Raw genomic sequence first — 26,204 nt, 5'->3', positions numbered from 1 at the left:
TAAAGAGCTGACCTGAGTCTTCCGTGCGTCCAAACGATCCAAATACTCTTGTAAAACGGAAGGGCTGACACCCTGAGAAGGCACAGAAATTTCTCAAAATACATTGGCTGCGACCACAGTGACATTGCATGCATGGCAGCTCCTGAAAATTTAGGAACAAAGGAACATGCATACCTCAACTCCAGCCCTCTCGGGCAATAGAGCCGAAAGGATGTCTTCCGATGTGCCCATCAACTCCGTATACAACCACGGTGAAAAGATCTGAGAGTTGTTCAATCACCAATGGCAATTGAACCACAATTAAAACTGTAAACAATTGACCAGTTGGGCTCAATTCCCTCCCAGAAATGTTATATGGGCCATTTGGGCCACGTGATGGTCACATCCTTGCACGTGGGCACAAATTATAGCTGATGGGTCCTCGACTTGGTACATCAGGCCTGTCATACGAACCAAAATATAGTGAAGTATGCAAAGGATGTCTGCAAGAAGTCTGCATGGCGTCTGGGGGAATAGGATCACTCTCGAGCACAACTGCTAGACATCAAGATGGGGTCTTTTATGAATCATATTCATTGGATCGCCAGAGCTTTCGTCATCTTCACCTGTTTGAATTGCTTGAGATCGAAAGGCACGCACATTTAGCATCGACAATTACCCCTTCCCAAAGCTCTTAAGGGCACTGGGAAGTCAAATAACTGTGCTGTCATAGCTCCCTTGGATCATCATCATTTTACCATTTAAATCTCTTCAATATCAAGAATGAGGAAATCAAACTTTTGAATGCATTCTTCACAGCATCATGATCACATGGCCACTGCAGATAAAAGGAGGGTATTGTGCTCTGAATGATTCATGTCCTGCCTGCAGGAGATGAAGATGCTCCAAGGCCAACTTATGAAGAGTTCTGCCAGGAGCATGATCTGCCAGAGCGGCAGGAGGATGTCCTCATATACGACACCTTCATGTTCAACACAGAGCTTGACATGTTGGAAGTGCGCCTCATGGAGCTCTATGACATTGTGGACTTCTTTGTCATAGGTGAGTCAAGAAGCCCTCCATGACACCTGATCAGCCCTTCAAGCATGATGCTCTCCAAGCATGATGCTCTCATGCATGTTAACTATTATAGTGTGTCTCGTGGGCATCTGTCGTCAACAACGTGATTGGGAAGGTCTGAATGTGCAGGGGAATCCAGGCGGACAGTACAAGACAAGCCCAAGCCGCTGTATTATGAGGAGAACGCAGCACGCTTTGAGCGATTTGCTGACAAGATCCTGCATGTGCCGCTGGACATCACAGCAGAGGATATGGTGAGATCACTGTACAGAAATTTTAATTAATTATTTGAACAGGCCCTTTGTTGAAGGCCATTAATAGAAAACAACATACTGGATTTTGGTGCTGCCTTGTCTTCAATCATTTCTTGTAAGGGGGTCTGTTTTGATGCAAGACAGGTTGCCAACCGCCTCTGGCTGCAGAAGGTGAAGAAGCAGAATGGGACCCACATTGACTCGAAGATCCAGCGCTATGGGCCGCTCGATGAGCCATTTTACAGGCAAGACTCCCGCAATACCCCTTCTTCAAATCGAAAGAGGAGCCTGAGGCAACCTCTGTGTGCACTTCCAAGGCAGCCAGCCTTATAAAGAAGTCTGTGCAGAATCAGGAGCTGACATCAAGAGGACATCGTTTGTACCGCACCACCATCTCAAATGATTTCCAAAACAATTGCGGAAATTGTGCGTTCTAGTCCGATCGCGTCCAAGAGATGCCATATTGGAAAGGCAATTCTGACCTGGCTGCTGGGGTTGTGTGCAAGGGGGTGGTGGCAGCGGGAGCGGCTGTTTGAGGTGGGCCTGCAGGAGGCAGGGATGGAGGCAGCGCCGGGGGACCTCATAATTCTGGGTGATGTTGACGAGATACCGCGGCCAGAAGCATTAATGGCGCTCAAGCGTTTCGGCTTTGAGTCGGTGCACAACTGCGCTGCAATGGAGGCAGATTTGTTCTACTACAGCTACTCGCTCTACTCTGGTGTCTGGAAGGCGGGGCCCAAGGTGTGCCACCTTGCCATGGCTGCACAAATGCACAGCGCCCATAGTAGAGTATTTTACGGGCGCCAAAGCAGGAAACCTCAATGTGAAGCATCTGCGGCAGAGTGCCACAGCTTGCATGCATTCTGTCAGCTGTGAACCGGCCCTGTGCTTTCATGTGATTACTTTGCTGACAATTTGTTGGGCGAAGAATTACTGCCAACGGGGCAATGCTTGCAAGGATGGACCAGCCGTATCATACAGAATTACACCCTTTTTGGGCATGATCTATTCCCCAGGCCCTCCTGTGGTTCACCATCTGGTGCCGCGCCCTCAAAGCTGCCTGTGGCAACTGCACACTGCCTATACAGGTGCTCACGGGCGCCACGCAAGGGGCTTCATTGCAGAATATCACATCTGGTACAGCTTGACATGCTAGTGCTGCCTGCTCAGGTGGTTGTTTATGAAGGGGAGGACACACTGGGTGGGGTGGACCAGGATGGGATCAGATATGAGACTGAGTGCAGCCTGCAGCTTCCAAGGGCGGCCACGCACTGCACCAGCTGCTTTGGCACGATTGCAGCGTTCCAGAACAAGTTTGCCTCGTTCGTACACTGGCAGCTCAACATCGAGCACTTCACCGACCCGGCAAAGATCGTCGCCCGTGTCACCCGGGGCATTTCTCTGGCAAGCCCAGGTGCGCACCCCTTCTCAAAGCAGCGCTGCCCGTTGAAAACAGCGATGGGTACTTTTTGCCTGAAGCATGACATTCTTGTGGTGTCTTTCTGTGCAACTGCGGGGGCAACATGAGCGCTGCAGCGAGTGCAAGGCACTGCTGGAGTGAAGAAGACAAACAACTGCTGTCTGCATATGGGGATTAGTAGTTGCCAGACTTTGGGCAGATAACTTGCCCTGGAGGATTTCCAGACATGTGACCTTGTTTGTCATGATGTGTCTGCAGAGCCTGACTTGAAGGTGGTTCCCTTCTGCGACCATGCGCCGGAATCGGTGTTGGAGAATCCCTTGCGATTCCATTACATGCTGGCGCGAGACCCCGACACCGGCAGCTTTGCAGACTATGAAGAACACATGGGGCACTTGCTTGTGAAGGACAAGTATCAAATGTACAAAATTACCGAATGAGGGCTTTGAGATGGATGCATGCTAGCGCTATATGATGGATCCATGCGCGTTGCTAGCAAGCGCTTCTCTTGTGGATGAATTCTTTGGAATATCCTTGGACTTGCCGGCTTTATTTACACTTTGGCATGCAAGTGTAAGAGACATCTCTTGTTAAAACAAATGTCTTCAATACAGAAAGGCATGCAGTGCGCGTGCGGGTACCCGCAACGGTGCCGGTGGCCACCGGTTGCAATTGCGACCCGCATGCCGCCTGCTCACGCGTCCTTGCAATATCCTGATCATTAATCTCTAAAAGTGCATCAATGAAGTCTTCTCCATCGACATGCATGCAAAGGCATGGTATCTCTCCAGGTCATATGGTTCTGTGACGAAGCGTGACGTCAGCATCCACCTTTGAAATGTTGTCGCGTTCTGATTGATCACAGTCCTCGGGAATGATTCCTCCATATAAATATATACGAATCTCGCTACTAATAAAGAGGTCGTACCATCTCACGTGAAGTCACAGATGTCAGCGAGAAAGATGCCGTTGCTATCCTAGTTGATCCTTAGATTCTTGTTCTGCACCACCGTCTGTTCTGGTACCGATGCTGCTGCTGAAGAGAACTAGCTATATGGACACATCCACTTACAAGAGTGCGAAGTTGCGAACAAGGTAGTATCGAAAACAGTGCTCTGGGGATGGTGAGTCCAACCAAGTGTCTTCTAGTCTGTCTGAGGGGTACTCATTGTTTAAATGCGCCCATCCATGAGATCTAGTGACTTCAATCAACTACACAAGAGATTCGTGATCACCATCACCTTTACAAGAATGTTTTTAAAGCTCATATTTGACCTGCAGGCTTTTGGATCCCTGGCCGCGCCGGCCTTCTTGTTGGGGGTTGTAGCTGCCTTTTTCCGACCCACAATACCTTCCAGAAAGAAAGGCTTGAAGGGGAAGCCTCGAGATGGCTTCAAGTTGCTACCAGAGCTCGCCGAGGTACCCTTTGGAGCACTACCAAGCACAGATAGCATGCCTCGCAAGCCTTTATCCTCAATGTGCTCTTTCAGACGCTGAAGGATGTGCAGGGCAAGCATGAAGTAGCATGCTACGACCTGTGCAAGATCTTTCTGATGGAGGACGCCAACTATCCCTGCTGGATCGTCTTGGTTCCCCAGATCAATGATGTGAAGGTGGGCCAGCTCACCTTCAGCTCACCTCATCTTGATGTTCTTCTCTGATAGAAGAGCTCATTGGCACACGCACAGAGGACCATCAAGGATGCTGCGAGTTGGCTAAGGGTCGAATGGAAGAGATCTCTGATCACAGGAGGTCATTGAGCTGTCAGATACGGATCAGAGGCTGCTGTGGGAGGAAGTGGCTCGGGCCAGCCGGACACTGAAGAAGGAGTTCGATCCCGCCTGCAAACTCAACATCGCCACCCTTGGGAACGTGGTGTGCACCACTGGCTGTCTCCTGTGCAAATTTGACTGTTTAAAGTGGTCTCAAATGAAAGGCACGGCCGCAGAGGAATGCACATGTGAGCAGCGTGCCCCACATGTTGATCACCGCCAGGGGGAGTAGTAAAAGTGTTCTCTCTGCTATTGTACTTCCCTTGTCACCGCAAATAGCGCATAAAAGACGCTCCGAACACATGCATAATGTAATGTTGAGTCTTGCCAGTGCAGTAAAATTAGTGATTTGGGCGCCAGGTGTCGCAGCTTCATGTGCACATCACCCTGCGAATCCCAAGTGATCCAGCCTGGCCAGGACCGTGCTATGGCGCGCTGCCCGCCACGCCTTACACTGATGATGCCCTGACAGCGTTGCTGGCAAAATTGAGGGCAGCTTTCTAAGGAGCAGGGTGCATGTACGGCAATTTTTGGACTGCAGTGTCCCAAAAGAGGCCATCATTAGCAGGGGTGCTTCAGTGCTGGAAGCAAGGAGGCAGAAGTGCTATAGAAGAGCAAGGAGACAATTGTTGGTTGACATCAAGCTCGTCTGCTGATGGGGATAGCAATCGCGGATCTGTTCTTGTGATTTGTAGCATGTGTGGATAGGGCAGATCTTTTATACTCAAAGCTGCTATGCTTTTTTTCTCCAGAAATTTCTGCGATTTCTGAGAGCTGAAGCTCTTCGAAGCTCTTGAAAGGATCTGCGATTAAAAGGTGTTGAGCTCAGCATCATGATGGTAAAGGGAGCAGGCTTTACACCAAAATTTGTCTTGACATGACTTAAATGGATCCGGATCAAGATGGTGGACCTCCAAATGTATGTTGTATGTCCCGCAAATACCTCAGCTACAGCTATCAGTCAGTCATGCATTGCTGGAAAGCAAATGTAACATTGTCACCCGGGGTCATAAGCTCATCCTAGTGCTCAATACCGTGACAACTACCTCGCGGTGAATTGTACCCGAAATATCTAACACATCCTATTGGAAAGGTTCATTAGAGTTCAAAAGAACCGCAACGTCCATTGCGTTGCAGTCAGAGGTCGATGAGTCCTGGCACCGTCAACACTGGGTATTAAATTCAAATCTCTTGTGCAGTGGTCCCGTGCAGACCAAGAGCATTTCTTGTACGCTCAGAGTAAAATAAAATCTAATATGAATCTTACTACTCCACTCTCTGGAACTAAAAGGCATGCGATGAAAGTGCCAAAATTCAATCCGCAGCATGCCGGCTGCGCAGCCAGTTACCTAAATAAAAATTGGACCGCTGTCATGTGAATGGCTGAATCTTGATTTTGGGCACCATTTTATTTACATGCTCATCGTTCAAGAGCACACTCCTTATCGCAGCTTGTGCCTGCATGGATTCAGTGACTCAAGGCGCTGCTCAGTCGACCACTTTCTTGTGCACAGCGGGGTACCCCATGACAGGCTGCTCTGAGGCAGCTGCGGGTGGACCTGCAGACTGAGGCTGCATTTCTGTGTGGGGTGCGCCAGTGTTGATGTTGCCATAGCCTGGTGGGGGAGCAGGATTGTACGTGTCCTGCACGGGTGGCGCTGCACCTGCTGCAGCACATGCGGTGTCTCAGTTGTAGTATGTCTCAGCATTTCTACCATGGCCACCCCACTCAGAGCAGACTGCATAGAAACAAAGAGATCCAATAGCACTATGACAAAACCATCTCCCCAAAGGGCAGACGCAACCAAGGCTTGCACATTCCAATTCCAGACAGTAGCTTTTCGGGGGATTTTTCCTTGAGAAGCCCAGATCGGCAAGAATGGCGCTAGAAGCAGTTGAGGATGGGAGAGGGCAGCACCTCCAGGCTTTGTGTTGGCACCAGAAACAGCAGCGGGCTGTGAGGCAGGGTGGTTGTGGCTGACAACATCGGCATCATTGACCTTCAAGCCGCAGCAGCACAGACTGACATTGGCCTTCTCCTTCCTGCAGCATACAAACTACTTCAGAACTACCATCTGCAGGCGTAAACAAGTCATGGCGCATGCCGCAGATCTGTGAATGCTCTTTCCAGAAGTGTGAACCGAGCCGATATGAATGATGCTCACCTGATGACAGTCTCACCCACATCATCGGGACGATTCTGTGAGCCCACATGCCCGCCCCCAATATGACCTGCATGAATTGCCATGGTAGCTCAATACACAGAATCCTGCATGAGGTGACATTTTTGGTCATGCGGTCACTAGAGGAAGGGGACTCCTGAAACTGGGAAGGTGTATGGTTTTGCCTCTATCAAACTCGTATGATAATCAGTGGCGACTAATGAGATTTGGAAAGGAACACTCACAGCAGCAGAGGTCCATGCGCATAGCGGTAGGAGTGGACTCGCACTTAAAACAGCAGCAGAAGCACCTGCGGAAGCCAACAAAAAAACTCAGTTTTTACGTACGACTTGTATGCTTTGCTTCAAGATAAACTGTAGAAAAAATAGTTTTCCAGAGTTTATCACGTCAGATGCACCGTTGTATAAAGCGCAACGTTGTCAGGGGAAGGTGCTTCAAGCACACCTGCACATCGAGTTTCCCATATTGCCGTTGCTTCGCAGTCCTCCTCGTCTGTGCTTTAATGAAACCTAAACCCCAGTAGACAGCGCCTAAAAGATATCCGTAACAGACAACTCTCTGAAGGGAAGGCTTCAAGAATTGCTTGTGTGTGTTTGGGGCAGCTGGGGTGAAGCTTCAGACGTGCTGCGGGTTTCCAAGACCCTTGGTCCAGGGATCAATTTATCAAATACCCTACTCCAAATGATTTCGAACAGCGAGCTGAAAGCAAGCGTTCAAGGGAATCTCAGATTTTTCCGAATCTGTGAGGGTCTTTCGTTCCTATCAAAGGCCTTTGCTTGTGGATTGCAGCTCATAATCCAGACATAGAGGTGAGATTAGCGCACGGAGAATCTTTTGTGCCTTTGGATGGTGTCTCGAGACCTGCTTGTGGTCTCGGTCTGTTTGAAAGTTGGCCTCGCTCCGTTATCATTTTCTCTCGTCAAAAACGCAGTGTGTTCTATTGGAAACTTCGAGCGCTGCAAAGCGCAGTTTAGAGTCCGTAAATGGCTGACATCTCGTGAGGGTCCCATGTTGGTGGGGCACTTTGCTCCGGAGTCCACAGCAACTGCTGTCAGTAATCAACAGGACATCCTGGGTTCAAGTCTTGCTATTAATAGCTCGTATATGTGTTTCTACAGGTCCTGCTGGTACATCCTTTGCTGCACCTGCACCTCACAAGTTAGTTAAACATTTCCAGAGATGCGTTGGCTTACAGCCGTGGCCATCTTGGCCATGTTTGGGTCGTCTCTTGCTGTGGTAAGGACATTCTCTATACTCCTGTATTCCTGTAATGGGCCTCAACCATATTTTGTGGTGCATGTTGCATGAGCCTGCAACAAGCATGCTGAGCACCTCAGGATTCTACTGAGCATCAAATGCCCAAATCAATGCCCTTTCTTGTCTTCTGCAGAAGGACGTCCCAATCATCAGGGAGGTCAACAACGTCGTGGGGAGCATTGTGGCTTTGGAAAACTCAATCCTGGCTCCTCTGGCTCCCTTTGGAAGGAAGCTGCAGTCGGTGGGTGGACCTCCACTATTGTTCTTGCCGATTCATGTCTGCCCGATGTTGTTCTTCGACAAGTAGAAAACTTGCAATGACACACAAGCGCCCTGTTCTGCATGCATTGACAAGTTGCTCTGTGCTGCAGTTCATCCCGGCTGTCCCAAACCCAGACCCGAACGTGATCAAGGTGAGCTACGCACTCACAGACAATTATCACCCTGCTGGTACTCAAAAGGATCACTGCTCTTGATCAGTTTCTATCACTACCGTGAATGGAGTCCTGTGCAGTTACAATATGACAGGTTCCCCTGATTAGTCTGGCGTGACCCCTCTGTGGCGCATGCATGCGCAGGCCAACGCCATCGGCTCCATCTTCTATGTGGCTGGCGGCCTCTACAACCCCGAGCTCTACAAGTCAGCCGTCACCGGTGTGCAGCCTGCAGGCCGCAAGCTGCTGACGAACCTCCCCACCCTCCCTACCACCACCGCCAAGGGCCCCGACGGCTTCCCAGACCCATATGGCTTCATCCCAGCGGTGCGACTAATTAGGCCACAACTTTTGAGAAGCAAACACGCAATGTCTGAAGGAGCAAGGGAAGCAATGAGGCTGCAACCAGATGAGAAGGGGGGCCAGTGATAGGTCAGATTGGCTGAAATGTTTCATGGAATCCAATTGAATGCACTGCACTGTGGCACATGCAAAGGTCTGCATCGTTACGGTGAGAATCTACGGCAAATGGAGCGGGGAGATTGAGCAGCTGGTGGGGGACGAATGAAAGGAATGAACAAATGAAAGCTTTTTGGTGACTTACAGACGGCCCTGTCAATGACAAAGCAAAGTGCTTCATGTGCAGGCCAACATGGTGGCGTCTGCACTGAAGGGCAAGTTCCCCCATCGCAAGCTGTCCTCCGCTAACGAGGTGCGTGCCAGTCAAGCCTGCATTCTCATGTACCACTGTGTTGCACTGTGACAGACCAAGCTTGACATGCATGCTGTGGTCCATCCCTTGTACTTAAGCAGTACCAACAGTGCGCGACTGAGTAGGCACTGCTGGCACAAGCGTACATCTGCCAAATTTGTCAGAATTAAAATCAGTACAATAGCATCTGCAACAGCTACACTGCTTTTTCGCAGGGCCTGAGCTCAGATGCCGCGGCGGTGCACAGCGCCCTGGGCTTCAATCGCAGGGCATGAGGCTCCCAGTAGATTCTCGAGGCGCTAGTCCAAGGGTGGGCTGAGGCATCCTTACCGTCGCAAAAAAGAGAGCCAGAATAGTGTCTTCATCGCCTTCCGCAGCACAGGGCGAGGGCCGCTCTGCAGGCCAATGCCAGCATTGTGCATTCTGCACCGGCGCTAGCAAAGATTTGCTTCTTCACAGCAGCTGTGGAGTCCTGGTGGTGCAGCTTGGGAAGGGAATAGATCAGAGCTTGGCTCGGAGGCACCTAGTGACACACATGAGCATGCATCCTTGGAGTCCTGTGGCAGCTCTTCAGGAGATGGTGTGTCCAGGTGGTCTTCAGAGCTCAAGCACTTGTGTCTGCTGGTATCATCAGCCCCACGAGCAAAATCAATCTATGTAGATGCGGAACAGTTGCTCTTGCTCTGAAAATGAAGATTGAGTGTGCGCAGTTGATAGATCACGTGAGAGATTGTATTAGCCGATGCATAACCAGCCAGTTACAGAAAGAGATGTCCTGCTGCAATCCTGCAACTTCCGTCGCATGCATACACATAATCTGGCCCATTCTGATCACTTCGGGAATAAAAGCCGTACAAAGAGTCATTTGACAACTCGTTGTTCGTGTTGAGGTTGCCCTAATGAAGACAGACTAAAAAGAGATAGCTTCAGTGATATCAACATCAATCTTGCCTCAACATATGGACCTTTTCTCATCCCTACGACCCACAAGGGAAGCCAAATGATCACAAAACCATCCTCTACCTCTTCTGGTGGTGATGCTTTCTCGGGGAACGTTCTTGTGGCATTGGTGCAGCGCGTTCCCTTTGCGTTTCGCCATCACCGCACGGGAGCACGAAGTCAAATTGTTCAGGCGAGAGTCTCGCCGCGAGACCATTCACTACGAGCCGCTCTCTGATACCGTTGAGCCTGCAAGCAGTCTCTCTGAGCTTGTCAGAAAGAGAGCTCTGGGCTGTTTATTGAAGGTGAGCCCCATTTTGCTTGCAGTTCGGTGCACCTGCGTTGTGCTCATCCAGACCACCAGTGTTGAGGATAACAAGTATTTAAGCCATGCAGCCTAACACCAATAATTATTGAGGGTGTAATAATGCTGGGCACATTGCCCACAGTCCCAGTCGCTCAGTTGTTGGAGGACCCCGCAGTGTTGTGACCCGTGCCCCTATAGCCCTCAATCTTCCTGTGTTTCGACACAGGGGTTCACCGGCAGCCAACGACATCTAGGCGCTCCTATAGGATACAAGAGGCCTGAAGGTGTGCGGGGCGCTTCAGGCTTAGAGTTACCGCTGGTTTAGCAAAAATATTCCTTCCGCAACAGTTGAAGGGGTCGCTCACGGAACCAGACGGCCCGCGAGCTTGCCCCTGATTGAGCTTCACCCTGCATTTCTCTCTGACTTCAGAGAGTTGCTTTTCAGAATAGCTCTACGTACACCACCGCAGCCTGAGGTTTGCACAGCGTTGTAAGCTGGGTTGTGTTGGGGACCAGCAATTTGAAACTGCATCGTCCTTATCTCTTAGGGTGCATGAAAGCACTGTGCTATTTCTTCGCGTTAGTGCATCAATCACTTTCTGGGCATGTCGAGGTCCTTTGCCCTGCAGGGCTGCTTGATTGAGCAAGGCTCACTGGTCTTATACAAACATCCAATTGTGTTTTCCTGGCAGGCAGAGGAAGGGAGGCTTTACAAGGATGCGTTCCATCGCAGTAGTGGTTCTGCTGGCCACCTGCAGTCATGTGCTCGCAGTGGTGCGACGACACCTTTACCTTGTGCTTTTGCAAAGGATGCTGTGATGGCAACATCTGGTTAAAAATGGCAAATTTCTAAATGCATGAATTGTTGCTGTGTTGGATTTTGCAGAAGGACGTCCCAATCATCAGAGAGGTCAACAATGTCGTGGGCAGCATTGTTGCCTTGGAAAACTCCATCCTTGCACCATTGGCACCCTTCGGCAGGAAATTACAATCGGTAAGAAGAGCTTGATGTCCTCTTTACTAGCACACCACCTCTTCCCGCCGGCTGCAGCCAATGTTTGCCTCAGTCTTATGGGATGTTTGCTTGTGTTTGTGGTTAGATATATGTTTGAAGGGCAAGTGATTGAATTATTTTCTGCTTGTGCAGCTCATCCCAGCAGTGCCCAACCCAGACCCAAACGTGATCAAGGTGAGCTCCCAATTGAAACCTTCCAATATCACCTGCTTTGAAGCTCCATCTCGTCAATGCCTGTTGATTTCTTATTTAAACTAGCCAGCTGCATCAAGCCCTACACTGTCAATGAAATTCTGGCCTGACCCCTCTGTGGCATGCATGCGCAGGCCAACGCCATTGGCTCCATCTTCTACGTGGCAGGCGGCCTCTACAACCCCGAGCTCTACAAGGCAGCCATCACCGGTGTGAAGCCCGCCGGCCGCCGGTTGCAGACCTTTCTCCCCAGCATCCCCATCACCACTGCCAAGGGCCCCGACGGCTTCCCAGACCCATACGGCTTCATCCCCGCAGTGAGTATCCCATGCTCTGTTGCTTTACATCGCATGCAGGCTTACTTGTATCCCATCAGCCAACTTGGTGCACCCTAGCACTCGGAAGCTGTCTGGCACTATGAGGTCTGTGCACATGGTGGGCATCACATAGTTTCTGGGACCTTCTGTCAATATCTTAGTGACTTCAATATCCTTTAAATCAAATGTGCATCAGGCAGGCGTGGCTGCTTGTGTCTCTGTGCTTGCATGCATGCATACTTGTATGGCAATCTAGCACTTGTGAGCTGCCTGACTAGATAAGTTGGCCGCGCCTAAAGACCTGTAGTAGGCAATACATGAGTTGTGAGACCTTCTGTCAGCACTTCAGCAACTTTGATTCAATGCTCAGCATCATGTAGCGGTAGTGGCCTGACAGCTGGTTCATGCTGCCTGCAGGCCAATCTGGTGGCGTCTGCCCTCAAGGGCAAGTTCCCCCACCGCAAATTGTCCTCCACTGACGAGGTACCTGGAAAGCCAGCTCTTACATACCTTTTCCCCCATTGCAACATTCCTGCCATCTTCTGCCTGTCATTAGCAGAGCTATCACTTACACAAGTAATTGCAGTAAGGCTCCTTTCTAAACACAGTAGTTTCTGTAACTGAGACTCTGATATTGTGTGCAGGAGCTTAAATGGGATGCTGAGGCAGTGCACGAGTCCCTCGGATTCAACCGCAAGCTGCAGCAGGACAATGTCTTGGTGCGTCCCCACTGCTACGTAAATACCTTGCTGCCCTTACAGAAACACCCCAATTGCTGGGCCACTTCGCTGAGAGCCACATTGGCTGCATCACCTGATTTAGCACAGCACAAGCTTGGCACCTCCGTGTGTCCCACAGTCTGGCACACCGCCCCGACAATGCCGCAACTGCTTCCGCATTTTTGTGGCACAGCACAAGCATAGCGCCTCACTGTGCCACAAGCAAGGCCCACTGTTGACATGCATGTGCGCCCAGTGCAGCTGCTTATACAGGAGAGAACTTGCTGACAGAGATTTGCTGATGGCTATTCAGGCCAACGCGCTGGGCTCCATCGTGTACGGCGGAGTGCAGACGGTCAACACCATTAAGGAAACATACGGCCGCAAGCTCAAGCAGGTCTGTATTTTCACAGCATCACCACTTGCCTGTTCACACCTCAAGTGTCTGAGGGCATCAAATGATACCTAGACAGTGGGAGCAGGCGACAATAAGGTAGACCCTGTTTCTCCAGGCTCCAAAATGGTGATCTTGGTGTCACTCTTCTTGTGGTCACTAAAGTGACACATGTTTGGTTTGTGCAGGTGCCCTCTGTGCTTGACCCCACCCGCACCGGCTTCCTCGGCACCGGCAGCAAGGCCATCCAGGTCAGTCTTTCAAACTCCTCATCTCATTTGAATTTACGATTGCAACTGTAGACCTCCCGGTACCCAGTGTGTCACTGGCCGCCCTTGCTGTCGGCTTTGATGCAAAGGCGCAACTGCCGGCTTGCAGGAGAACGCCATCCTCTCCATTGCGGGCGACCCGGCCCTCTTGAACGACCCCCTCACTGTGCGCCAGTCCGTCCTTGGATTCCAGCAGTCCTCCGGCCGCAAGCTCCATTCCGAGGCTGTCAAGGTGACTAACCCTGACACCATGCACCTCTTTTTTGCTTGTTTTAAATAATCACACCCTCCCTACCAATGACAAGGTGCATCTGCAGAGAAGCTGCAGGTGAAGGGTGGCATCTGTCCTACACCTTGAGAGACTCGCCAGATCCAAGCAAGACCTGATAAGCTGTCGACATGATGCTGAGTAATTATGCAGCCCCGCCAGCAAGAGTTTGATACTACGTACTGCTTAAAATCCTGCTCAAGGTCTGGGATTCTAGTAGCAGAGTGCCCTTCCTCAAAACGTGGTGGCTAAGATCTTGCAACCAACCTGTGCTACCTTGGCTGCAGGTTGACGCTGCCACCTCCATTGCTTCCGGTGACATCTCATACGACAATGTGCACAAGGCCATCTTCGGCTTCAACCAGGGCACCGAGGGCAGGCACCTTTTGTCTGAGGCTGTCAAGGTGACTCCTGCTCCTTTGCATGCCACTTCATCTGCAGACTTGACCTTTCTGGCTCTCACAGAGATATGAATTAATTTGGCATGCCACTGACACTTCATTGGCCACAGGTTGACGCTGCTACCTCCATCGCCTCCGGTGACATCTCATACGACAACGTGCACAAGGCCATCTTCGGATTCAACCAGGGCACCGAGGGCAGGAGGCTTCTGAGCGAGGATGTCAAGGTGGGCCACTCTATGCTTTGTCATTTTTGCATCTTGCATGTGCCTGACGACATATTCACCTTGTTTGCTGTGTGTCTCCTGATGTGCATTACTGTTTTCAAACGCCTGAATGTGCATGTGTATATGTACAGGTCGACGCTGCCACCTCCATCGTCTCCGGCGATGTCACATACGACAACGTGCACAAGGCCATCTTCGGCTTCAACCAGGGCAAGAACCTCTGAGACTCTCTGAGAGGTGAGCAAGCGCCGCTCAGTCGTCTACCTGACCACACAACAGCTGTTGCCCGTCTTGAGTTCTGTGGGCTATGACCGATGCACCCGAATCTTCAGAATCTGCGGTCTTAAGAGCTCGTATGTTTTTTGTGTGCAGGTTGACCGTGTAATTGTGAGCAGCCCACGAGCAGATGGGGTGTGAGCAGCCGGTCTTTGAATTCTTGGTCCAAGCCCATGGATGACTTGGGCAAGCTCTTGCCGTGCATGAGTCTGTTCATTGCGTCCGGGGTTGCGAAGGAGATGTCTTATGGAGGAGGGTAGCGCAGGGTGGTTGTCAAGGCAATTTAGACATTGGGTGCAGCACTTCTATAGACGGTGCCGCAGATCAGTCCCTGATAGAATTGTACGGCAGAAAAGGAGGAGGGAAAAAGCCGTATTGCATTGACAAAACTGAGACCCAACACAGATAGAGGCAGTGCGTCCCAGATTGGGACCCACCCCCATGCAACGCAGTACTTGCGACGGGTAGTAGAGTTCTGTTTTCCATTTTGTTCCCAATTTGTTCAGTAGATCGGGTCCCCACCATTTTGTTAAAGTGATCCCCCCAACCGTGCCTCCCACTGTTTGCTGCCTGCTCTTCTCGTGCATGTTTTGTGCGCATGACAGACAGGGGCGCTAGGGCCTCCTGTCCTGTACATATTATGATGGGGGATGTCCTGCGCACATGTTCAAGCCCCTTTTCGCGTTGAGTAAAGAAGTCCGAGTCTGTCCCAGTAGAGTCTATATTTCGTCTGGTCTCAAGTCAGATTTGTAAGGGCTGGCCGCAACTCATGCAATGCATCATATGATGATCATAATGGTCCCAAGCTTGGAATGACGTCAATACCATGCGCATGCTTTACATTTTGACACTGTTCCATGAAATCTCTCATAAACAACATCCAAGAGCAGCCTTTGCATGTCATTGCAGATAGCAGAGCTCTCATATGAAACAAGGCTTTAACAAGACATGCAGACATTCCTAATGTCCAATGCCAGGTCTTATCAATGTCTGCAGCGTCTGTGCATTGTCCACATGTCTGATTGTCGAATGTGTCTTATCTCGTAGAATGTCTCAAAAAAGTACCGTTAGACACTCTCAGACACGTCTAATTGGTGTAAAGCGGTCTTTTTATGTCTGATCTCCCCTTTCTTCAGACATGCTCGACAATGTCTGAAGACATTTGTGCATGTCTACTGTGTCTTACAGGCACGTCTCAATGTCCCATCTCGATCTCGAACACCAGACATCCTCTGACATATTTAGACAGTCCGACAGGGTTGAGACGGCCCTAGACAGACCCGGGCAATCCTAGTCTGTCCCAGAGTGGGCTTTAAAGGCTTGAATATAAAACAATAACATAGAGTCACAACTGTACCTCTTGAGCTAGTTTTGGCGTCAGGGCATTATTGTTGTTGTTTTTGCGCCTCTGCCATTGCAAGGTTCTCTCGGTTGCAGTTCAAATTATTGCACATGTTCCACAACCTAAGGTGCAAACCTCTACATGTCACGTGACCAGCTGGTCACGTGACATGTAGGTCCCTGCAGGGACCTAATCAGTTATGATCACTTGAGAGAATGGACAGGGCACCTAATGCTACTAGGAAAAAAGAAAGCTAGTTGAGCTACGAGCTGCAGCCATGCCTTTCAATCCGTACAGTCACCTAATAGACACATACAAGTAACGCTAGACAGAGTGGCGCCGTTCTATACGCTTGCAAAGATCTAAAATCCCTTATTACCAGTGCTGTAGCAGACATTCTCTGTCTATTGTTGCAACCAAATAAACGGTCCGGTCCTAGACACTCCACCTGGCCCCCGCCCACAGCGACAAATTTGGTCACTACTGTTGCAGGCTGAAGCGCCCCCTGCCTGCGGGAGCTACATCTCCCTGTGGCATGCGATTCTAAAGTACCCGCGAAACCCATGTTTTGGTACAACTCGATGGGACATGGGCCCCTAGCGAATCCGGCGAATTTCCCTCCCCGTTAGTTTAGAGTGCCCTGCCTGTGGGGACCCAGGGGTCACGCGTCAAACTTGAGGGTTTTGGAGGGTGAGGGAGCCGCGGGGGTGGCGGTCGGCCCCGCGCGCGCGTCGGCCAGCTGCAATCGCCGAGTCATGCGCCGGCGTGGGTCGGGCGAGAACACAAGCAGAGCACCGCCCTGCGTGCCGGCCACCACGCACTCCTCCGCGCTCACGCTCAGCGCCGTAATCGGGCCACGCCCGCCATCGTACTTCACCACGCACTGCGCAGCATGTGGGCGGTTTCAGACTGCCATCAAAATGCTCATTCAGTTTATTGCGCATCAACCCGACCTTTGTCATGTCTCCACCAAGCAATCCAGCCCCCCCGTCTGTGCTCTTTTTCCTTCTTTCTGCAAGCCCTCATCGATTTAACGCAGCTCTCGCTTTGTCTAATTTACACCGCTCGACGAGCCATGTGCAGCAGCATGAGGCATGATGCAATTCGCAGGAGTTCTTATCATCATCAGCAGCAGCAGCAGCAGCAGTATCATTATTACATGTTTTTGCCTACCAGAGGCAAGGTACATCTGTAGACAAGCTTCGCACATTACTTGGGCAAATGTCTCAAAGGTAAAGCAGCGCACCTCGAGGGAGTGGAGCCAGTGGAGGGATGCGACGCCGCGCTGGCCGCCGGTGAGCAGGAAGTGGCCGTCAGGGGAGATGGCGAGCGCTGCCAGCCGCTCATTGCCGTCCGCGCTGACCAGGTGGCGCCCATTGACGTTGAACACGTGCAGGCCCAGGTCCGCCCAGGAGTGCACCACCAGCATCCCCGGCCCCGGCGCCACCGCCAGCAGCACGGGGGGCGCCCCTCCCGCCAGCCGCATCTTGCGCACGTACCTGCGCCAGCACACGCACACTTCAATGCTGAGCGCAGAGTCTCCATGGTGGAGCAACTGATCCATTCTTGTAGATACTGCTCTGCGCATCAGATGAACCCGACGATCGCCCGAACACCAATGGGCCATTCACTCACAAGCATTCAGTCTTGTGGAGGCTTGACAACCCAGGTGCTCAGGCAAGCTCGAAAGTCCTCTGATGTACAAGGCCGAGTCAAAGTACAAGAACTCTTGGCAGTCTCACAGCCGAGGTCAGCTCTGAGACACTGTGGAGGAACCCATGGAGCAGGGTGCAAGTGCGTGCAGGTGCGCGCACCTGCCGGTGGTGAGCGTGTGGAAAAGCAGCGTGCCGTCGGCAGCAGCGGAGACGATCAGGTCCAGATCAGGAGCGAGCGTGAGGCAGGTCACGGCATCCTCGTGCCCGTGCAGCACGTGCCGCGGCGTCTGCCGCAGCGGCAGCGCTCCGGCCGCGGCCCCGGCCGCTCCCATGCGCGCGCGCAGGCGGCCGGTGCGCGTGATACCCACGATATCCCACACAATCACCGTTGTGTCCTTGCTGCCTGCACAGCGCACGGGAAGCACCATCAGAAAGGTTGCTACGGCTTCTGCAGACGCCAGACTCACCACAAATGCTCAATAAATGGCCATGATCGTCCAGCAATGACAGAGAGTGAACGGGTGGAAGTAATGTTGGATTGACTGCCAGCTCTGGCCATGGAAAAGAGTTGGAGCAGGCACCTGTGGCGAGGGTGCAGCCGTCTGAGCCGGCCTCGATGCAGGTGACAATGTCCTTGTGCTGGCGGATGCTCTGCAGCAGGCGCCCCTCCTCCGAGCTGTAGCACCTGATGGAGTTGTCCCAGTACCCGCAGCTGGCAATCACCTGCCAGCAGAACAACAGCATGCCGCCTTTAGGGACTTTCTGCTTGGAGAACAAATGTTTGAGCTTCTCCAGCACGGCCTCACAACAGAGAGCACTTGATGACAGGCGGCTTGAAAAGCTCATGAAGCCCAGACATCGCCAGAAGTGCACTTTGCTGCTCAATGCTCTTGCACATATACTGAACACACCACCCGATGTGCAGACCAAGCCATCCAGCAATCAGTCCTTGGCAACTTAGAGGATATGCTTACAATACTTGACGACACCCAGCATCTCGGTCTGGGGTTTTGTGCTATCCACTCGCAGGTTTGGGATGCAATCTGGATTTAAAGGGCCCTGCTGACCTGGCCGCCAGGCAGGATGGCGTAGCAGTGGCCGGCATGCAGGTCGGCGGCAAATGGCGCGCCCATGAGCCGGGGCGGGTTGGGGTCCGCCTCCACGCCAAAGCCCGCCTCGGCCGGCACCGAGAACGTGAACGCACCCGCGTCGCGCGGCGACAGCCACCGGTGCGTCGACACGGCGCGGTCCGCGTTGACCAGCACCACGCGCCCCTCTGTCACCTCCACCCGCGCCACTGCTATGTTCGGCCTGTGGACCCCAGGCCCCCCGGTCACCCACCAGAAAAGCACAGGGCTGTGTTCGGAGCAAGGCTGCTTGATTGCAGATCTCAGATCGAGGATTCATGAGAATGTACCAGCACTAATGGCGCCCCGACAAGGAGCTTGAACAGTCCCTTAAACTTAAATAGTGGAAGCACTGTCAAGCCCAAGACAGGACCGTCATTGGTGCTGGCGCACTCCACCAAGGTCACTTTATCTGCAACCTTTTGCACGAATTTCTTAGATGGAGTGTGCTTGTCAATCGTAAATAACATTCCCTGAGCAACAACAGAAGAGTGAACGCAGGGGCGGGGGTGCACTCACCTGCGGGAGGGCGGCATGCCCACAGTGGTGAGCTTCATGGCGTCGGGGCCGTTGAGCAGCGGGTGCGCGGTAGGCGGCGGGGGCGGGCCGCGCCGCGGGTGGCGCCGGCGGAACAGCTGGCTGGGCGTCTGACCAAAGTGACTAATTTGGTCCTCCACCGCCTTGCGCTGCCTGCACCCACCCTCCACAATTGGCACCAGCGTTGGCTGTTTGCGTGCAGGACTCTGGCACTCATGGAAGGACTTACCTGTAAATCTGCTCAGCAATTATATGATGCAGCTGCTGCACTCAGAGCGTCAGCACCGTTCATGTGCTGAGCAGCCGTACAGGACCTACTTTCTTTTCCGCATGGGCTTTGAATCAGTGCTTTGCTAGTCTGACCCTTGAGTACACAGGGATCATATGAAGATAATCTGCCCATTCAAACCCCCATCCTATGCAGGCGCACGAGATGGCAATAGGGGTCTATGCATCGATAGACCTTGCAGCCAGTATGTTATAATACACCACGTACACCTTCTAGGGGACAATCTCCCCACCCAGCTGAGCAGCCTCCAGAGACGTTCACAAGAAAAGAATACTTGAGCAGATCGCGAGCTGGCCGCACAGCGCAGAAACATACATAAGCACAATATAAGCATTGGAGTGCTCGGCCGAGGAGCCTAGATTCAAGCAGGTGACAGAGGAGGAAGGCGTTATTGCCAGCTGGTCGGACAGGGTGGGGTAATTGCTGACCTGGCATCCACGATGTCATCCAGGTCGACGGCGCCCTCGTAGGTGAGGTAGTAGAACACGTTGGCGGCGGCCTCGGCGGCGCGGCCGCGCTGCTTGCAGCCAAAGATGAGGTCGATCCACTCGTGCAGGTGCTCCGACACGTGGTCGCACTCCAGCGCCTCGCGTTGCAGGCGCACAAACTCGTCCGGGCTGCCCCGCGCCCACGGCGGCAGCTCCACATCGTCCAGGTCCCGCCCATCCTGGGCCCGGCAGCGCCTTGTGTGTTAACTCTCTGAGGCTTGCAGGAAAGCAGCTTTAAAATTCACGATGAGCGGCTGAGATGAATAGTGATGCAGAGACGACAAATGCGCTGCTTCCCCATCAAGAGCCTCAGTGTGAAACAAGGCTGAATTTCTGCAAGTTGCTGGGAGCTTGCTTTGTTCCGTGTCATTGTCCATGAGCTGCCAGCGGCAGAGGCGACAAAGTTGTAGGCAACACTCTGCAAGCTGCAGAAGGTTTGTCCAGCCATGTTGTCGTCCACAAGCAGCTCATGGCCCAATGACAGCGACCCAGGGCAACAGTGCTTCATTTACGGTATTTACAAATCAAGTACCTGGAACGCGCTCGTTTCACTAACACCCCTCAAGCTACCGCCATTTGCACGTCATTGACATGCAAAGCAAGGGTGCTGCATGCGCACGGCAATCATGTCATTCTCAGATAAAGACTGCGAAGGAAAGAGGAGAGAGTGTACACCTGGCGGGTGCCGAGGCAGAAGCCATCGGCGTTGGTGAGGAAGTCGGGGAGGTAGAAGAACTCGGGCGTCAGCTCCTTCACGTCGCTCGTGTTCACCAGGCAGTTGTTCCAGGTGGCGGGAACGCTGCTGAACAGCCGGTCCGCGTGGTCAAACCGGCCCCCCTGCCCAGCACACCGCCTTGCACTTGAAATACTTCGCAATCTTGGGAATAAGCAGCCCTCACTTATGCAGATACATTGGCCAGACATGCCTTGTTCTCCACCTCACTTGTTTTCTACCTCCCTTGTTCACATCAAGCAGGTTTTTTGCCTCCTGGCAGACAGAGGGTACCGAATGCTGCTGCAAAGAAATTCTCAATCGAGACGTTGGTGGGGCAGACAAGACCACCACCCGCCAGACACGCCTCTCTCTCAAACTCATTATCAGATCTCTTGTCTTCTGGCAAGAGGGTGCAGCATGCTGCTCCAGAGATATTTTGAAATGGAGGTGTTGGTGGGGCTGATGTCCACAATGCCCATAATAGGGTAAAATAGCAATGGAGGTGAGGGGTCAAACCTGGAGGCTGCGGTTGAGGCCGGTGAAGGGCTCCTGCCGGATAAGGTAGAAGAGCACCACGCCCGCCGCGCTGTAGTGCGACCCGTAATGGAATGGCGGCACATCCGGGTCCGCCTGCCCACCCATGACACATCATAACATAGGCAAAAAAGAACAAACCCTTCAATAAATGGACAAAATTGTCATACGCTCGACACTGGCAAATTGCTGTGCAAATGTGGCAGGCACTGTTGCAGTACGGCCAGAACATATGCCGATGTCCTCAGGCAAGTTGACAGGTACAAGAGACAGTTGCTCTATGGCATTAATTGCATGCCTCCAAGTCATGCACTAGGTTACCGTCCCAGGTATTGCCTGCTAGCTACTTCATAAGTGGCACAAGCTGAAGACGCAGAAAAGCCACAATCACCAGACTCAAGAAGCAGGAGGATCAAGTGCAGGAGCCAGAGAGCAGACCTGGAGGCTGTCGTAGCGCTCACGGAAGAATTGCAGGCGCTTCTCGTTGAGGGCCCCGACAGGCTTGGAGAGGTCGCGGAATGCGGCGGGGCTGTTGAGGTCCAGGCTGGCGCTGGTGTAGTCTGCCAGCACCCAAGGGAACACCGGGTACTGGTTCAGGTCGTTGTACGTGCGCCCCGCCAGCGTGTTCAGCTGCGGTGCAGACGTGCCCGGATCAGTGCATGCATGCGCTGACTTCTTTCTGTAGTCTTGCTTGTTACTGTATATCTTCAGCAGGCCTCGACCAGACTCTTCTGAGTGGTGCACAACGCACACCATGTGCAGTGACACTGGAGGCTATGCAATGGAGGTTTTGCTTCATTTAAATGTGAAGAAAGATGCAAATGCAATGATCACAGATTTCCAATGTCTATGGGGTGAGTGATGAAGGTTGGGTGGCTGGTCAGACCTGCATGAGGTAGTCAAAGTTGGTGAGCTCCCAGCGCTGCCAGCGCTGCTGCAGCTTGAGGGCCAGCTCGATCTTGCGCTTCCTATCAAACACTGCGATGCGTGGCGAAGCCCCCGCCACCTTCTCAGCTGCCTCCAGCATTGCCTGCTTGGCACACATCTCATAACAATAAAGCAATACATCACTTGCATCAGCTTTGGACAACATCAGCGTTTCACGCGATTAGAAAGCTCTAAAAACTGTCACAACTATCCAGCGTGGAGGACATACGCCTGAAGCAATTGAGCAGCCTTTGCCACCCGCAGAGCAGGATTTGAACTTCCCACTGTGTGTAGCACAGGCCGCTCAAAGCTCCAGGCACAGGTCATCGAGGTCTTGCTCAGCTGGCAGATTGTATGCATGTCGGGCTCTAAGCACACAATTGGAGTCCTCGGCGCCGACCTCGTTGCCGTCAAAGTTGAGGAGCGCGTTGGAGCGGTCACCCAGGAAGATCTCCAGGGCGCTCTGCTGCAGCAGGAAGCGCGCGTGGTGCAGCTCCGTGATGGCGCTCACCGGCCAGCGCTTGTGCGTGCGCGCCGGCTTGGCCGCCCCGGCCGGCCGCGGATCGGCGCCTGGGCCGCCCCCGGGTGGCGGCTGCTCCTCGCCAGGGGGGTCCCCCACAAAGTGCAGGTGCAGATTTGTCAGGCGTAGCGTGCCTGCCACCACGTGCTTGGGCGTCACCAGCTGACAGGACGTCGAGAAGATGACCTGCACGGGCAGCAAGCAGCCGTGTGGATATCTATCACATCCGTTGTGAACAGCGTGGCGGAGCCTGCCGGTGCCTCAAGCACATGTCAGAAGAACGAGTACAATTGATACCTCTGGGCCCCTGTAATCCGGGTGATCCCTGTATCGTGTAGTGTGACAAGGCCCAATGCTGCCAAGATGACCCTCAAAACGACGCACCTTCCACCTCTCCACAGATTCAGTTGGGGGTGAAAATATATGTTTGATTGAGGGCACCCCTTCTCCTGTCAGAACCCACGTTTGCTCTAAGGAACAGATTCGAGTTCTAGAAATCCTGCACCAAGGTAGACAAGGGGCAGCTGTGTGGTCCAAGCCGGACCTGTGCCTCCTCCTTCAGGTTCACTGCGTTCTCGGCGTCCCGCTCATCTTCGGCCATCGCCTCTGCAGACGCGCCCTCGGTCTCCTCCCGCTGCTGGCTCTCCAAGGAGGACGACGAGGGCATCTGCAGCGAGCTCTGCGGGGTCCCCATCTCGTCAAAGTCCTCGAAATCGTCAGCGGGGCCCTTCATCTTCACACCTGCAACATTGTAGACAACAGCGTAAAAGACAGAATTCCTGCTTTTCCCAATAAATGAAAGACGGATCTTCAGCCGTGTGGCTTGGTGCCTTTGTTTTTATTTCATAATGAACTCCCAAGAATAACGATAACAACCACATTCTCACATGGTGGATTCAAATCAATGCTGAATGTGAGGTCCTGCGCACCTGGCAGGGCCAGATGGGGATTGAGCGCGGCTTCGCTCCCCGGGGTCGGCTGCGTCGGCAGGCCCTTGAGTGGGTTGCTGTACATCTGGAACTTGTAGTTGCGCTTCAGCTTCATGCGCCTGCACGCACGCGTCAAGACTTCAAGCCGCTTTCCTGCTATGCACGCATAAACTTGGATATGTAGACCCCATACCTGCATATGCACAGCACAGTAAGGCGCCAATTCCTGCCGCTGAGCCGACAAGGAGCAAAGTGTTATGGTGCCCACCGCCGGGAGGGGTCTTCGAACTTGTCGAGCTTCCAGTGGGGGGGCTCGGCGCAGTCGGGGTCCATCCAGAGGCCGCGCTCGCCCGAGAGGGAACGCTGCAGGTCGCGCCACCTGCGACTCAGCGCCTGGCTCTCCTCCTCGTACGCCACCCGCGCCGCCGCCCGCCGCGACTTCTCCGCAGCGCATATCGCGCCTGGCGCCAGAAAAGCATCAATTGTCAGGGCTGTTCCTTGTGATGCATTACAGAACGGCTGCCGTGAAAGGAGATTTGCTTGGGGACTTGCTTGGAAGGCCGTTGAGGCGTAGTCCCCACACACCAGCATTCCCACCCGCATCATCTCTTGCTTTGGGTATACTGCTCCTTGGCAGCATCGCCACTGATGCGCGCTCCCTTGGCCCATGCATCTAGTAAGATTGTGCCATTGTTGTTTGCCTCCCCATGTCAGGATGCCGGGACATGAGCAAGCGAAAGCGTCTGGGTCTGAGGCAATGAGGACAAGTAAGAACGCTAAGTAGCAGCGCACCAAGAGCCTCGCGGGCGTTTGTGAGGAAGGCGGTGCGGCGGGTGCGCTCCGTGAGGAGGCGTGCCTCGCCCTCGCGGTCCAGCAGCTGCATCGCCAAGCTGTGCGCCGTAGCCATGTGGCCCAGGAACAGTACCTCGTTCCGCGCAGCCGCGGACGCGCCCGTCCAGTTTATCCCCTGCCTCACCTTCTCCTGCACGATGCCGTTTAAAGAGCTACAGTCAGTCTCCCTCTTCTAGGTGTCTTCCCTTCCTTGCTCAGGAGCAACCGCATGTACTCAAGAATGGGAAGCACCACCCTTATGTAGTCATGAACGCAAATGACCAGGTCCCAGGTTGCACTCATGAGAACTTCCAGTCCAGGCCAGTCCATCAAGAGCCCAACCAAGGCGTAACAATGAACAATAAAGCCAAATGAAGGGCAGTGCTTCCTTTACACCAAGCAGACATTTTGCAAAAGGAGGTTTGCCTAAAGGCTGGACAGCGCACCCAGAAGTGGCCGTCGTGGACGCCGGGCAGCGTGGGGAAGGAGGCGGCGTCGGAGGGCAGCGCGTTGCGCGCGACCTCGTTCACGTCGTGGGCCGCACGCGCAAGCGCCAGCTGGCGCGCGTGGCCGAGCGGGCCGGTCTTGCCGGTGCGCAGCCGCGCGTTCAGCTTCACCATGCACGCCAGCAGCAGGTGCACCCGGCTTCTGCGCAGCCCAAGCCCTCTGAAATCGTGATGTGATATATGCAACATTGCTGTGTATGATCCAGACGCTTTGATGCTTGGAGGTATTTGCCGTATAAACCCTAAACCCTAAATAAAAAATATATACATAAAAATATATATACGGTAGAGTCGATTGGCTGCCCTCACATCCCTGTGCCTTTCTATACGGCTATCTGATTCAATGTAGCTGCTTCTCACTCGAGCGGAGAGACATGTGTCCTGAACTCAAAAGAACTCAAGAGTCTTGACTCCCCCTAGCACACATGGAGCCGTGCATGCATCGCGGGGCTTGTCAAGCGGAGTGCTGGTGTATTCTTCACCAAATTTTCTTAATTAGTTGTAACGACAGCATCCCGATTGTCAAATGTTGGCAAAGCACGCATGGCATTGTGCCAGAATGGGCAACTGTTTGTACCAAAGGGAGGCGCACCTGGCAGTGGTCGAAGAGGTCAGAATGGTGGGCAGTAGGCGGCACCCGCTGGCGACGCAGTCAATTGCAACAGACGGCGCAGCACAGCGCAGCGCGGTCAGCACCATGCGCACCGTCAGCCGCACCACCCGATCTGCCACCCCAGACCGCACAACCTCCTCCGACACAACCTTCCCATTGCCTGGAGCATTAGCACAGACGCGCATTGGACGACCACATTGCGAGGATATTTACTGGTGTAACAAGTGGAGATGCACAGTCTGATGCTCAGCAGAAGTGATGCTAGGCAATACCGGCGTTGGCATGATTGGTACCTTTGAATGAAGTGGGGATGTCCAGGGAGGTTGCTCCATCTGCTAACAAGAAACTGGGAGCCAGGGGAATATCCAGGCGGGAATACCTTGTTCAGCCATGGAGTGCGAGGAGCCCAGGTTGCCTCTGGGTGAGCTGACCGCTGAGTCGTTGCCGGAGTCGCTGACTCTGCGTGCGCGGCCGGAGCCAGCCGACTGGGCGCGATTGTCCCAAGACAGGCCGCCGCCGCTGCCGCCGCCGAAGCCGTCGCCCGTCTTCTGCAGCACGTAGATGAGCTGCCATGCTCCGCTGTGCAGCCGCCATGCCTCCGCCGTCATGTATGCATCCACCGGCTGCATCATAATCGTTGCTTTTCAGATTATTTGCCAGCCACAAACTTGCCTTGCCTGAGCCCACTGCAAGCATCACATTGCACAGCATATCAAACGTGATCCCTGTTTGATGCCTGCATACCTCACTGCCATGAAAGGAACAGGAAACGAACT

At 53.1% G+C, this 26,204-nt stretch overlaps 5 protein-coding genes across 5 annotated transcripts; 4 read left to right on the top strand and 1 right to left on the bottom strand.

Moving 5' to 3' along the window:
- Positions 1–965: 965 nt before the first annotated feature.
- On the top strand, positions 966–3,173 carry COCSUDRAFT_41853 (hypothetical protein; the record flags this gene model as incomplete). Its single annotated transcript, XM_005648171.1, has 6 exons — positions 966–1,041; positions 1,189–1,313; positions 1,458–1,615; positions 1,820–2,054; positions 2,484–2,727; positions 2,992–3,173. 6 exons carry the CDS (start codon positions 966–968, stop codon positions 3,171–3,173), a joined length of 1,020 nt encoding a protein of 339 aa, XP_005648228.1.
- Positions 3,174–3,638: 465 nt separating this feature from the next.
- COCSUDRAFT_53430 (HIT-like protein) lies at positions 3,639–7,227 on the top strand. Its single transcript, XM_005648170.1, has 9 exons — positions 3,639–3,857; positions 4,015–4,152; positions 4,242–4,346; positions 4,483–4,608; positions 4,866–6,169; positions 6,424–6,548; positions 6,671–6,737; positions 6,913–6,977; positions 7,133–7,227. The coding sequence occupies exons 1-5, from the start codon at positions 3,855–3,857 to the stop codon at positions 5,007–5,009; spliced, it is 516 nt and encodes a 171-aa protein (XP_005648227.1). The 5' UTR covers positions 3,639–3,854; the 3' UTR covers positions 5,010–6,169; positions 6,424–6,548; positions 6,671–6,737; positions 6,913–6,977; positions 7,133–7,227.
- Positions 7,228–7,867: 640 nt separating this feature from the next.
- Positions 7,868–9,366, top strand: COCSUDRAFT_41852 (hypothetical protein; the record flags this gene model as incomplete). Its single annotated transcript, XM_005648169.1, has 6 exons — positions 7,868–7,924; positions 8,079–8,186; positions 8,317–8,358; positions 8,524–8,706; positions 9,026–9,091; positions 9,307–9,366. 6 exons carry the CDS (start codon positions 7,868–7,870, stop codon positions 9,364–9,366), a joined length of 516 nt encoding a protein of 171 aa, XP_005648226.1.
- An 877-nt stretch (positions 9,367–10,243) lies between these two features.
- COCSUDRAFT_66044 (hypothetical protein) lies at positions 10,244–15,184 on the top strand. The gene is made up of 15 exons (XM_005648168.1): positions 10,244–10,335; positions 10,564–10,621; positions 11,030–11,111; positions 11,224–11,331; positions 11,485–11,526; positions 11,679–11,861; positions 12,279–12,344; positions 12,506–12,580; positions 12,894–12,977; positions 13,163–13,225; positions 13,353–13,475; positions 13,799–13,915; positions 14,023–14,139; positions 14,271–14,376; positions 14,512–15,184. The coding sequence occupies exons 3-14, from the start codon at positions 11,055–11,057 to the stop codon at positions 14,361–14,363; spliced, it is 1,128 nt and encodes a 375-aa protein (XP_005648225.1). The 5' UTR covers positions 10,244–10,335; positions 10,564–10,621; positions 11,030–11,054; the 3' UTR covers positions 14,364–14,376; positions 14,512–15,184.
- A 1,234-nt stretch (positions 15,185–16,418) lies between these two features.
- Positions 16,419–22,129, bottom strand: COCSUDRAFT_28956 (beach-domain-containing protein; the record flags this gene model as incomplete). Its single annotated transcript, XM_005648167.1, has 12 exons — positions 16,419–16,640; positions 17,004–17,256; positions 17,572–17,716; positions 17,777–17,815; positions 17,994–18,135; positions 18,480–18,723; positions 19,059–19,229; positions 19,794–20,032; positions 20,529–20,690; positions 21,085–21,198; positions 21,541–21,732; positions 21,989–22,129. The coding sequence occupies 12 exons, from the start codon at positions 22,127–22,129 to the stop codon at positions 16,419–16,421; spliced, it is 2,064 nt and encodes a 687-aa protein (XP_005648224.1).
- Positions 22,130–26,204: the final 4,075 nt, after the last annotated feature.

Source organism: Coccomyxa subellipsoidea, assembly GCF_000258705.1.
Source record: "Coccomyxa subellipsoidea C-169, whole genome shotgun sequence".
In the NCBI taxonomy this organism is placed as follows: domain Eukaryota; kingdom Viridiplantae; phylum Chlorophyta; class Trebouxiophyceae; family Coccomyxaceae; genus Coccomyxa; species Coccomyxa subellipsoidea.
The sequence above is the reverse complement of the archived record's forward strand: the minus strand, read 5'-3'. Positions and strand labels throughout refer to the sequence as shown.

Coding starts and splice junctions, on each gene's coding strand:
- COCSUDRAFT_53430 (XM_005648170.1), top strand. Junction 4,347..4,482: donor CCCAGATCAATGATGTGAAG/GTGGGCCAGCTC, acceptor CTCTGATCACAG/GAGGTCATTGAGCTGTCAGA. Junction 4,609..4,865: donor TCGCCACCCTTGGGAACGTG/GTGTGCACCACT, acceptor TTTGGGCGCCAG/GTGTCGCAGCTTCATGTGCA.
- COCSUDRAFT_66044 (XM_005648168.1), top strand. CDS start 11,055: ATGCGTTCCATCGCAGTAGTGGTTCTGCTGGCCACCTGCAGTCATGTG. Junction 11,862..12,278: donor CATACGGCTTCATCCCCGCA/GTGAGTATCCCA, acceptor TGCTGCCTGCAG/GCCAATCTGGTGGCGTCTGC. Junction 13,916..14,022: donor TTTTGTCTGAGGCTGTCAAG/GTGACTCCTGCT, acceptor CATTGGCCACAG/GTTGACGCTGCTACCTCCAT.